This window comes from Pelecanus crispus, chromosome Z, assembly GCF_030463565.1.
Source record: "Pelecanus crispus isolate bPelCri1 chromosome Z, bPelCri1.pri, whole genome shotgun sequence".
NCBI classification, from domain to species: domain Eukaryota; kingdom Metazoa; phylum Chordata; class Aves; order Pelecaniformes; family Pelecanidae; genus Pelecanus; species Pelecanus crispus.
The window spans coordinates 31,090,170-31,103,474 of NC_134676.1; the positions used below are offsets into that span (position 1 = coordinate 31,090,170).

Below are 13,305 nucleotides of genomic sequence, written 5' to 3' on the forward strand. Positions count from 1 at the left end.
TTCAGAAAGAGGATGTGTACAAGTGGACTTTGTTCCCCTGACTTTTAGAAGTTCCACATATATAACAGTAGGTAAAAACTCTAGACAGCCTCAAACACACTGTCCTACTTTTGCATTCATTGCAGATAGTGGCACTTCATCACGTAGTAATAAAGTTTAGGAAATATTCAGAGAAAAATAAGTGTTTCAGTGTGATATGTACAACTCTTGTCATTTCATAATAGCGTGCTTCAACAAGTGTTACTCTTCCTGGAAAAAAAATTTTAAGTTAATGTTATATTTACTTAAATGAAGATTCCTGATGTAAAAACTGCCTTTCAAGTGGAAGAGTGGCCTTTCAAGGAAGGCCTCTCATCAAAATGGGTGCCAGTACTCTAGCTGTGCTAATACAGTTTATCTCTGTGAATCCAAAATGGCAATATAGCAGCAACAGAGTGTATAAATTACTGGTCTTACAATGAGTGGCTTGGGTGGTTTTTTTTAAGGAATATTTTAGTTATAATTTGGCTCATGGCCTAGGTAGGCGTACTCTTCACTGGGTAAAAAACTGGCTGCATGGCCGAGCCCAGAGAGTTGTGGTGAATGGAGTTCAATACAGCTGGTCACAAGCAGTGTTCCCCAGGGCTCAGTTTTGAGGCCAGTCTTGTTTAATATCTTTATCAATGACCTGGATGAAGGGATTGAGTGCACCCTCAGTAAGTTTGCACATGACACCACATTGGATAGGAGTGTCAATCTGCTGGAGGATAGGATGGCCCTGCAGAGGGATCTGGACAGGCTGGACCGATGGTCTGAGGCCAATTGTATAAGGTTCAATAAGGCCAAGTGCTGGGTCCTGCACTTGGGTCACAACAACCCCAGGCAATGCTACAGGCTTGGGGAAGAGTGGCTGGAAAGCTGCCTGGCCAAAAAGGACCTGGGGGTGTTGGTCGACAGGTGGCTGAACATGAGCCAGCAGTGTGCCCAGGTGGCCAAGAAGGCCAACAGCATCCTGGCTTGTATCAGGAATAGTGTGGCCAGCAGGAGAAGTGATTGTTCCCCTGTACTTGGCACTGGTGAGGCCGCACCTGGAATACTGTGTCCAGTTTTGGGCCCCTCACTACAAGAAAGACATTGAGGTGCTGGAGCGTGTCCAGAGAAGGGCAATGAAGCTGGTGAAGGGTCTAGAGAACATGAGAAGCGGCTGAGGGAACTGGGATTGTTCAGTTTGGAGGAGGCTGAGGGGTGACCTTATCGCTCTCTACAACCACCTGAAAGGAAGTTGTAGTGAGGTGGGTGTTGGTCTCTTCTCCCAAGCAGTTGGTGATAGGACAAGAGAAGATAGCCTCAAGCTGTGTCAGGGGCAGTTTAGGTTGGATATTAGGAAAAATTTCTTCATGGAAGGAGTGGTCAAGCATTGGAACAGGCTTCCCAGAGAGGTGGTGAAGTCACCATCCCTGGAAGTGTTCAAAAAATGTGTAGATGTGGCACTCTGGGACATGGTTTAGTGGACATGGTGGTGTTGGGTTGATGGTTGGAGTGATGATCTTCGAGGTCCTTTCCAACCTTAATGATTCCTAGTGTTGACTTTCATTAAAAAATAATCCAGCCACCAAGCCAGGAAACATGAAATTGCTACTCTACCCTTAATTGTTTGAGTGGTGGACGTTGTAGTGTTAGGTTAATGGTTTGGACTGGATGATCTGAAAGGTCTTTTCCAGCCTAAATGATTCCATTATTCTATTCTATGATTCTATGACATGCAAAGATAGGACCAGGGGTTTCCCAGAGGTAAACGTGGTTTGAGTCGTATCCTAAGAAAAAACAGATGGCTGTTTGTATCTCTTACATCTCAGATTAACGGAGAGTGTCTTTAATTTTCCTTCCCAAGCACTTTTATTTCAGAAAACAGCTAGTAAAGTACACTACCTTAGTGTTCAGTCTTTGTCTTAGAGATAGAAACATGGTTATTAGGGATAAAAAAGAAGTTTCAGCATTCACTTCATATACTTAATGTCATTATAATATGATGTCCCTGACTTCACTGAAGTTCTCTGCTAAATAATAGAGAAATCTGTCCTATCTGTGCTGTTTGGGCCTTCTCTCAGTGCACCTTGCTGGTTGCCAAGTTAGCAATAAACCAAGCCACATGTCTGGCTTGAATGAGACTTTTTTTGGAATTAATTCAGATTGAATGAGATGTTCTTTAAAAGGTGAAATATGGAAGTCTGCTGTAAAATACTAAAGGCTATACAGACCATTCATCATTGCCTGAGACAGTGAAGGATGGGGAAAACCCACATGTATTTATAGTTGCTTCTTGAATGTTGTTGGACCTGCAGACTGAAGACACACATCTTATGTTTTGCTTTTCACTGAGTTTAGAAATTAGATAGGGCACCAGACAAGATGATGAAGAGCACTTGTAAGATGCTGTGCTTGAGGTAGTATTTTGGGAATGCTTGTATTTGAGAAGTGCCAAGATGAGAGGAGAACTGTATTCAACAGTGCCATCATTAAGCCTCAGTTAGTAAATTTGGCTGGATTTGAGCTGCCCCTATGGATAGATAATACCTCTGAAGTTATGTCTGTCTGTGTCTTGGCTAGGGGTGTAAAAGGATGACATGTCTAGCTGGCATCCTGTGTAAGTGCAGCATCATGCACACAAGGGAGGGGTTTGCGCATAATTGAGAATGCTTTTTACAAATGTTTACTGGCCAAAGCAAGTAGCCTGTTTTGATGTTACAGCCAGTTCTGGTGCAGGTCTATTTATGTTAGTTTTTCAAATATGAAAATTAAATACTGGGTGGCCGCTTGTTTGTTTTCTCTGCTTAGCAACTGATTACCGAGTGTTTTACCGAGTGTTTAAGTACTGTATGGCTCTTCAGAAGGCCTGTTTGAAAAGGCTGTTAATAATATCTGATTTGGGCTATCTAAAAAAATGCAAATGAGATTCAGAGGACCATATGAGCCTAGGTCAGTGTATAGTCAATAGAGAGAGGTGGATGCTTCCCTGGGAGGATTAAGCACCTCTCTGACAAGTCTACAGGAGGTCTTGGGAATGTATCCTGAGTATCTGTGTCTGTTTTCTGAGGTAACTGCTCACCACACTTGAAATTAATTTATATGATCATTTCAATTTCAGCGTAAAGTCTTAATATTACCTTCTAATATTCTGAACACTTTACCTAATCTTATCTGGTATTGTTGTATGTGTTTTGATTTTTGCCTAGTACAGCAGTAAGATCAGGAAAAATTCAGTAGTTTAACGATGTTGGCTTTCTGGAAAGCTTTTCTCTGAATTTCTCTCTATTGACTCATTTTTTCTAATACCAGCTTTTAAATTTTTTTCATCTGATATTCAGGCTCACAAAAGTAGTGTGTTTTCAGTTACTCTTTTTAGTTACATAATAATAACACCTTATGGCAATGTTGTCAAGGAATGATTAGTATTAGCAGATCACATTTATGAATACAAAGAAATCATAAAACCTGGGCAAAAAAGGAAAAGCGTTGTTTAATTAACGCAACAGCGTTCTTGTGATCTGCTTTCTATCACTTAGCTGCTGTGTTGTCTCAGTTACTTCAGTAAAAGCTAGTTACGGAGTAGTGAACTTGACTGAAGCCATTAAGTGTAGCTGCTTTTTTTTATAGTTGCATTTTAGAAGTATTTAGAAGTATTGTGGAAGGGAAACACCTGTGAAGGACTTGGTTTAAAGTTTCAGTTATCATTAGATAGCCAGGAATTTCCATGTTTCACTTAATATTTGCCCTTAAAACTGTTTTATCCTTTCCTAACTGCCATTGCAGCGCATGGATATGGACCGTCGCAGGGAGGATGCCAGAAACCCCAAGCGTAAGCCCCGCTTAATGGAAGAGGATGAATTACCATCCTGGATTATTAAGGATGATGCTGAAGTTGAAAGGCTTACGTGTGAAGAAGAAGAAGAGAAAATATTCGGAAGAGGGTCCCGTCAACGCAGGGATGTGGACTACAGTGATGCTCTCACAGAGAAACAATGGCTGCGGGTAGGTTGTCCTTTTTTTTAGTATTTTTTTGTAACAGTTGAAATTTATTCATTTGTGGTAGGGTTTTTTTCTTTTCTGCTGCACAGTTGCACCAGGGAGAGCACAATGTAGTAGTTAAGGCCTAAATATCCTTATGATCCAGCTGTTGCTGCTGTGTTGAAGGCCCAAGTAAGTTTTAAGCTGCATTGCTGAAATATAAATTGGTGTTACTAAATGCTGAATCAGGACTATGATAGCTTTCTATTGCAACTATTCTGTTGCCGTGGATCTTGACATATTTCTCACATCTTTAGACACTTTCCTAAGTGTCATCTTTAAGATACACAAAGAATTCTTTTACAGTGGAACAGACCAGTGATCAGTGTATATTACAGCTTTCTGTGCTGCAGAAGCTTAGTTTTATTATTTTTTAAAATACGTGAATTTAAATTTTTTTAAGAATTTGGAAACTTTCACATGAGTCTTCTTTCTTTCATACTATTTCATTTCCAAGTCCTGAGCATTTCTTGGCTCCACTGAGATCAAAACTGTTAATAAGTGATATAAGAATTTAATACCTGAAAGTAAAGATTCTAAACTTAACTCACACCAGATCTGTGATTTTGTTGTGCTTGAATATCCTTGCCATTCTTCTGTGAAATACACATGTAATGAATTCTAATGCATGTGCCTTTTCAGGATGGTAGTGTCCTGGGTTTGGCTGGGATAGAGTTAATTTTTTTCTTTTAGTAGCTGGTATAGTGCTGTGTTTTGCATTTAGTATGAGAATAATGTTGATAACACACTGCTGTTTTAGTTGTTGCTAAGTAGTGCTTACACTAGTCAAAGACTTTGCAACTTCTCATGCCCTGTCAGTGAGAAGCTGGCAGGGGGCATAGCCAGGACAGTTGACCCAAACCGGCCAAAAGGCTATTCCATACCATGTGATGTCAGGCTCAGTATATAAACTGGGGGGAGTTGGCTGGGGAGGGGTACCCCCGCTTGGGAACTGGCTGGGCATTGGTTGGTGGATAGTGAGCAGTTGCATTGTGCATCACTTATTTTGTATACTACTACTACTACTACTACTACTATTATTATTATTATTTTCCCTTCCTTTTCTGTCCTGTTAAACTGTCTTTATCTCAACCCATGAATTTTATTTTTTTTTTCTATTTTTCCCATTCTCTACCCTGTCCCACTGAGGAGGGGAGGAGAGCAAAACAGCTGTGTGGTGTTTAGCTGCCTGCTAGAATAAATCACAACAGGTAGTAACAAGGGTGGTGAGGAGGTGAGGGTTGACAGTTGGAAAGTCTTTTCAAAACCAGGGAATTTGATAATGTTATGATTTCCAAACCATATAGATGAAGTATTATGTGTGCAAAGCTAGTCTACGTGGTTTGACAGAGTAAGTTTTATTGTAGAATACTTACAGACTTAATGCCCACATGAATATATAGTGTAGTTTTTGTGTATAATTTGCTAAAGATAGGTAGAAATCTTACCTACTTCAGTTATGAACGTGATGTTTGTGAGAGTGGATTGTGCAATACTGTGCTGAGAATGAATCCAGATTCTGCTCCTGGGTGTAAAGCTTAGGGAAGCAAAGGTTTCAATTATACATCAGCTGTAAATCTAAGCAAGTTTATGAAACTACTGGAGTTTGATACTTGACATTTTCAAGGAGTCAGTGGAGAAGAAAGACCTAGAAACATAAAATCCTGTCTGGATTCTCGAACATTTACCCTTTCCCACAGTGGAAGTGCTTACAGTATAGGGTACATCTACTCAAGGTCATTTTAAGCTAATTATTTTTAATGATTAAATACTCTGGCTATGGCAACATAGAAGTTAGCTTTGGCTTGCATGTTTTGTGTCTTTAGTTGGCTCCAGTATTTGTGTTAAGTGCTTTACTGTCAAAAATGGCAGCCCTAAAAAAAAAATCTTCCTACTCAGGGCTGAATCAGCCAGTCCTGTGTCATTTATAATAGATATTCATCTGATCTGTTCTTCAAGGCTTTCCCTAGCAGTGAATTTAGAAGTCCACAGGGGAACATATTTAACTGTTTGGCTTTCTCTTATATTTTATCTGAATTTTCTTGTTGGATTTTAAGCCTATTACTTCTTGGTCTAATCACTCTGGTCATGCAGAACAGGCTGCCACCTTTCGTTTTTAAACATTTCTTTATGTCATAGAAGAGTTTTTTCCCTGTTCAGTCAATTCTTAAGGTTAACAACCATTGCTCATTTGGTCTTCCCATAGTTCCTGTTTTCTAAATCTTTTGATTGTTTTCATTGATTTCCCCTAGCTATTCTATGTGTGACTGACATCTTTCTGCAAGTTTGGTCAAAAGCTACACATCAAAATTCCAGGTTCAGCCTCATTTGAAGAAGGAGGAGGAGTTCTTTCACATAACTTCTAGGATACTTAAACATCATGATCCAGTATTTCATTTTCTTAACAGTAAAGGTATTGACTTGTGTTAAATTTTTGATCCAGTGTAAGCCCTTAATCCTTTCCTGTGGATCTGCTTCCTGGCCAGTTTTTCAGAATCATGTTTGTATAGTTGATCTTTCCTTCCTAGTAACAGGATTTAGCATATGCCCTTGTTGAATGATGTCCAAGTTTTCTTCACCAAAAGTATTCTGAATTTTAAGCCTGTCCTCAGGTGAACTGCTGGTCAGCTTGGTGTTCCTTGGAGATCTAGTAGGCATACTTTCTATTATCTTGTAGTTTCTTCCTAAAGACACTGAAAAGCACTGGACCATTTGATGAAAAGCCATTAAGGGCTATTTTGAAAACAGTTTCTTACCAGTTCTCCATTTACTTGATAGTAATTGTTTTCATTGTTTGCTTCTGAGACGGTTGTGTTGAGGCCAGGTCAGAAACCTTGCTAGACAAGATGGTACATATACTACTCCTTTTTCAACATGGCTTGTTACTCTGTTTAGAACAGTTAGTCTCCCTCTGCCTATTGGGTTGTTAAGCATGTTCTCAAATTAGCTAAGTTAAAGCTAAGTCAGATTGCTTCACAGTGCATTGCAGTCACTACTGTGACTCATTTTATACATATTTTAACTTACGCCTTCAGGTGGACTTGAGAGTGTGTTGAAACAAATGCAAGTGTAGGAACTACTAATACTTTTTAGACCCTTTATTCAGAGGATTTATATTTATAGTGTAACACTGCTTATGCAGGTTCAGAATAACAACTCCTCTCCATTGGGTGGGTACTGAAATCTAAGTCAAGTTTTCTGAGGTTTTTTCATGATCTTATTTTCCATGTGTGTGTAAAACAAGAGTTCTTCGTCACACCCATTGGCTTCCCACCACCATCACTTTTATGTCTTCTTTGAGAATTTAAGTGTTTGTCTTTTTCTGTAATGATATCTCTGGAAGATTGTAGAAGAAGTGGTAATAATCTTGTACGATGTTTTCAAGGGATTCTTTAACTATATAAACATACAAAATTGTGGTAGATAGTTTATAAACATTTGCATCTTGTGGCTTTGTCACTGCAACTTGTAGCAGTATCGTGCATATTGCATGAAAACTTCGAATTAATCATTTCATGTTAACTTCGATGCAGTGAACTCCTTGTATCAGTAAAACTGGAAAAAACAGAAGAGCCGGTAAGTTCTGAATTAAGAATTGTACTTTAATTCGTAAGACATCCTTTTACCCATGTTCTTTATCATGCCAATCTCCAAAGGTAACTATAGATACTTCTATTTTTATTGCAGTGTTACAGAAGAATGAGATTTATTTACCAGTGGCAAGGGATGCCCCTCAATTTTTCTCTTGCTGTGGCTGCTGTTACAGCTTCATAGCTATCTTCTCATGGGGTTTTCTGGAGTAAAACTTGGCATTTCTGACTAATAAGTTGGTTTCATAATATGAACATCCAGTCCTCAGCTGTCTCTTTTTCTTCATGTGTCTTGGGGAAGTTGACTAGATCTCTTCTTTTCTGAGGAGTTTTGCCTCAGCAGCCATGACTCGGACTGTGGAGATCGGCTATCTGCTTCTTTTCAGTTAGACTGTGACCACTCTGCTGGTACACCCAACACTAGTTAAAGTCGTGGCAAATCCTCACAGGGTCTGCCATACACCTCAAGGTCTGTATGCATGGATGTATACTGACGAAGCATGTCAGCTCCCTTCTTACTAGGAGGTCAAGTACCTGAGTTTGGAAGCAGGAGACAAAAGAATTACAGAAGCCAAACTTACGGACCTATGCAGTGTTTAGTGAGATTGTGCTGCTGCCCTGAACAACACGTAATTCAATAACAGCCTCCCAGGGAAGCTGTTAAGACACAAACGGGCTTCATCACTAGCTGTCGCTGCAGCCTGCTGTTCTGTAACTGTTGGCATGACAACCATATTTCCTAAAAAATCCAGGAAGGAGGAGTTTGCTTCCTGATCCTGCGAAGCATTTATATTCTGGAAGTATTTCATGCTCTAGCAGATTCTGTCCCTGCACCATTTCTAACAGGACTGCAAAATACTTTGCTGGATCCCATGGCAGATTATTTTCTAGAGGAGTCATCTAATAAGGACTCCATTGCTTAGGGCAGGCCTCAATAATCAGAGGATTTGTTTGAGCGGTTACAAAACTCTGAAGACAGTTGCACCTGGATTCAGCTTCTCATTCAATTTAATTGCTGGCTAGGTGGCAGGAATAAAGTTTTATTCCCTAGTTGTGTAGTCTGTTTGAAATAGCTTTGCATGTTGGCCCAGGAAACACATTTGAGTCCAAAATGAGCAGTGTCTCCTTTACCTCATGCAGACATGCAAAAGTCAACTACTGTGGACTGCTTGTTTTGCTGATCTAAAAATTGTAAGTGAAATTCAAGCGTTTGGTCTGTAATCAGTCAATCTTATTTAAATTTAGAGAAAACCAGTGCTGGCTTTTATACATACAGAATATCTGGTGAATACTGTTTAACATAACTGTGATATAAATTTTATTTGCTTTTTTGTTTATGTTTACTAAGGTAATTATGTTGTATAATAAATCAAACTACCTAGCAGGAAAATGTTGGGCATGTTTTCAACTTCTCATCAGCTGGAGCTTTACATAACTTTTTGATTTTACACATTCTCTAATAGTCTGTTAAAAGTTAGGTCTGGCATCAGAGGTAGTAAAGTTGGGCCAGCTTGTTACTAAAACCTGACATAAATTACCAGAAGTTTTTCAGTTAGGTTTGTGTTTTCTGCAAGCGCTTCACTTTCATGTGTACAACTTTAGAATCAATACTAAGAACATATTTTAAGACATGTTTTTGTAAACTGTGATGGTGGAATTTGATATTACAGTAGTCTTTGTTAGATACTGAAATAGCTGTGTGGAAAATCAGCATTACAGTCAATAATTGTTTTAGCTTCACTTTTCATCTACCGGTTGCTGTTTTTAATTATAATGGAAGTTTTTTATATAGTGTGTATTGGAGGCTGAGATTCTGTGAAGGAGGAGAAAAGAAAACCTTTCCCCTAGTGCATAGTTTATCTGCGTAGTTCATGTACATGATACCCCTTCCACCCCTGTTTTTATGTCTTTTTTACTCCTGTATAGCATTTCTGGTTACAATTGCAAAGTTTCCTGACTTGCTGCTAAACCTGTTTAACAATCGAGTAAGTGAGTATTTGCCCAGGGCGTTTGAAGAAAATTGCATTCTAATCTAAACTCTGCTCCGTAGTATTGAATTGCAGATCCAATTGAATTTGTTAAGCTATACGGGGAAAACAAGTCACATTCAAAAGACTTTGTCACTGGAGGCTTAAAGAGTCCACCATCCCAGGGTGTTGCCTATTTTGTGACCAGCAATCATCAGGATGCCCCAGGTACTATTTTTCATGTGCAAGGTGAGGCTGATAAGTTTTATGCATGTGGAAGCTGATTTCTTGAAGGATTAGGAAGTTGGATGTGACTTTAAGGCCTTACAAAGCCAAGCCATTTTTATGTTTTGAGTATTACTATCTTTCTTTCATGCCCTTATCAGGAAATTCAGTTCAGAATATATTTACAAAGAGGAAAAAAAAGTCTGCTTTTAAGTTGCAGTGCAGTTAAAACCAATGAAGCAGTTTAGATGAAAGGTGCTTTTCTTGGCTTTTGATGTATGAGAGGGAATTTAAATGCATCTACCTGATAGCTCTGGTTCTCTGTTTTGGCAAGATGGGTTTATTAGTTTATAAAGAACAGAACCTGATTTACACTCTGGGTAACTTTCTCAGAATCTGGAGGCAGGATTGAGAGTATTAATTTCAGAAACTAACAAAGTACTTTGAAATGCCTCTTCAATATTTGAGAGATATTCTCAGTAAGGCAATTATTTTAGTGTTCCAGAAATAGTTTTTGTGTGAGAAAGACCTCAGGTCAGGTAATCTGAACAGCCGTTTCAGAGGAATATCTGTCAGTAAAATGTCTTGCCATATTTTCATAGGATTCTATTTTCGGTCTGTGATTTGTCCATATGACGTTACATGTGAAGTACCATAACAAATATTAACACAGTTTCAATTGGAATTGTACATATATTCTCCCCTAGAAAACATTAGAATAATAGTGTCATAAAAACACCTTTCTGTTTTTTTTTAAAAAATGCAAGTAGTATTGTTAAAATTAGACTAAAATAAACTGTATTTTCTTTGAAATAGCTATACTTTTCTGACATACCATGTTTATATAGCCTGGAACCATGAGTTAAAACTCTGGGTTTCAGACTCCATTATATTATTATTGTTTCAAGTGCAAAATTTTGCATGAAAAAATTAGGCCCTGTAGTTAAGATGCCTGAAATACTCTTCATGTGGAAGGTCAAAATTCAAATCAACTTCCAAAACTGAAACACAAATGACTATTAAATACTTCACAAGATCCACAAAAAAAGAAGGTGTATTAAAAGTTTAAAACATTACTGTTGCTAGGGGCATTTGACAATGGAAAGAGGCAGCAAGTGTTTTAATACGTGGGTCCACTGCATTGTTACGTTCTCTGACATGCCTTGACAGTAATGATGATAGGTCATATGCACTAGAGGACCTTTTGTCACCTATCAGACTTTGGAATAGAAGCAATAAGTTTTCCTATGTTGATTTGCATTTACAACACAGTTAGGAAAGTACCCATACCTTTCCAAGCATATAATGTGGCCAAAGTATTTATTCACTCTGCAAAAAGGGAAGCATTTAATATTTTGCCTTGTCATCAGGAGCAAATTGAGAGACCGTTATTGTAAAGTGCCATCTTCTGAAGGCAGACCTAAGCAGGTAGTGGGAGCTTCACACTGATGTTTTCCATGCAGCAGGCATGCCAGGCAAAAGTAATCCTTCTTATGGATCAGTGTATGTACGCAGAGCCGCGCTGTTTCTACAGAAGCCCGCAACTTAAATGAAAGCAATTTGTCTCTTCTTGTATGTAAACAAGTATGGAAGTACTAACTTAGCAAATACTGAAGAACAGAAAGTTTCAGACTGAACTTCTCAAAAATTACTCAGCCTATCCTTAGGCACGGTGTGTAGAAGGCCTTAGGCAATTAGCTTCCTGAGTCATCTTGAAGTACTCTGCTTGATGAGTAGAATGGTGTATTGCCTTACTCTAGCAGTGGAATTTTACCTTTAAAAAGGGAAAATCCTACAGAAGTTTTCTAGGAATTGTAACCCTGTAATTTCATCCTGTACTCTGATATTGTTGAGTTTAGATTGTTACAAATTATGGCTTAATGGATATCCATTATGTATTCTTTTCAGTTGCATCTGACAATGTAATAAAATACTTTTAGCTGGATTTCAAACTCAGAACCATAGGACTTTGTTGTTGCTTACAGCCTTGCTTCAGTTTTTCATGTATGCACTTACACTATACTATACATTACTCTGTTGAGAAACTTCACTTTCTCTTAAGCCTCATTGCCTTTCCAGGAATCTTCTTTGTATTCTTCAGTTAGCCTTTAGTTAGGAAATAGTTTTTGCTTGTCAGACTGTGATTCGCATTGCAGTTTATCCCAGCAGACCAAAAAGGCTTTCTAGACAGGTACTGTTCATTTTAAATTTTTACTTTTAGGCTATGATACGTCCCTTTAGGGTCAAGCTCTACTGTAAGTCCTGCCACAGTCTGATAACTGCAGCTTTAGAAGCATCCTGAAAACATGGAACTCTCTGCATCACTGCTAGAAGTTAGCTTCACAAAATATTGTTTTGGTATAAAACACATAAAAGATACATATAACTTAGCTTTTCTCAGCAAGTTGTCCAAAGTTTGACTTAGTTTCTTTTCATGCTAGCTTCCTCCAAATTCTGTAAAGTTACTAAAAACCTATATTGGAATTGCCTTAAAGGGTTACCTCTTACTGTTTATTCTTTAAACACAGTCTATTTCTATGAGTAAAATTTTTTCCTCTGTTGGCATAGGAAGTGAGTAGTCTAATCTCTTACCATACATTTTCTCATATCATGCTCTCTTAACATTGCATGCTTCCCATTCTTGATTGCCTCAGAGTACCTGCATTAATAGTGATAGATCTCTATAACCTATTTCCCATGCTATTGGAAAAGCCCTTAAGCCATTTTCTGTGAATAAGTAGATATGAGAGATCGTATGAACATCCACTGAAAAATAATGAAACTATAATGGTTTCTGAAAGCTGTTCTTTCTTTTTCCCATTACGTTTGTTTTATGCAAGATATTTTATCTGGTTTGTTTTGAATTTATTTTCTCCATTTTGCTCCCATTTGATTATCTTCCACATTTTAAACTTGTAATAAAAAATGTCTGTTTCAGAATATACTTAAATGAATATACTTAAATATAAGGGAGGGGAGAACGCATGAAAGAAGGTACTTAATGGCATGACTGTTGGCAGAAGCTGAGTTGAGTTTAACATGCATAAAAGCGCCAGTTTAAGCTTTGTACTATAAGCTTCTCATGTTGCATCATTAAGAACAGTAGGCATGCATAAAGTTTATGCTCACCTGTACAATAGAAAACTTTTGTTAGTTTGTTATTCTCTTGATCAAAAAGAGAGAAAACATTTTTGATGTTTTTCTGAGCAATTAGAATGCATCACTGGGTATCTGTTCACTTGAGAGCCAAATAATTCACTTATTCTAAGGTTAGAAATTTGGCTCAAACTGAGTGATTTCACCCTGGAAATCTGCTAATCATCCCTTTGTGTTATACTCCTCAGCTGTGTTGTTTCCATAGTAGAAGAAAAGGCGGCTTGTTCTTTAGAGGAAACTTTCTACTAGGATATGTTATCCTGCTGTTGGGTGTGTTACAGAATGAGAGTTAGTCCTGTCTACTTACCTTTAGCCAGTGCTTA

At 38.2% G+C, this 13,305-nt stretch overlaps 1 protein-coding gene across 4 annotated transcripts in view; it reads left to right on the top strand.

The window, feature by feature from the left end:
• SMARCA2 (SWI/SNF related BAF chromatin remodeling complex subunit ATPase 2) overlaps window positions 1–13,305 on the top strand; it is a 132,158-nt gene that overhangs the window by 86,962 nt on the left and 31,891 nt on the right. For all 4 annotated transcript variants that reach the window (XM_075727216.1, XM_075727217.1, XM_075727218.1 and 1 more), the window contains one exon: window positions 3,790–4,008. In XM_075727216.1, the coding sequence (XP_075583331.1) occupies window positions 3,790–4,008 (219 nt within the window). The remainder of the gene's footprint in view (window positions 1–3,789; window positions 4,009–13,305) is intronic.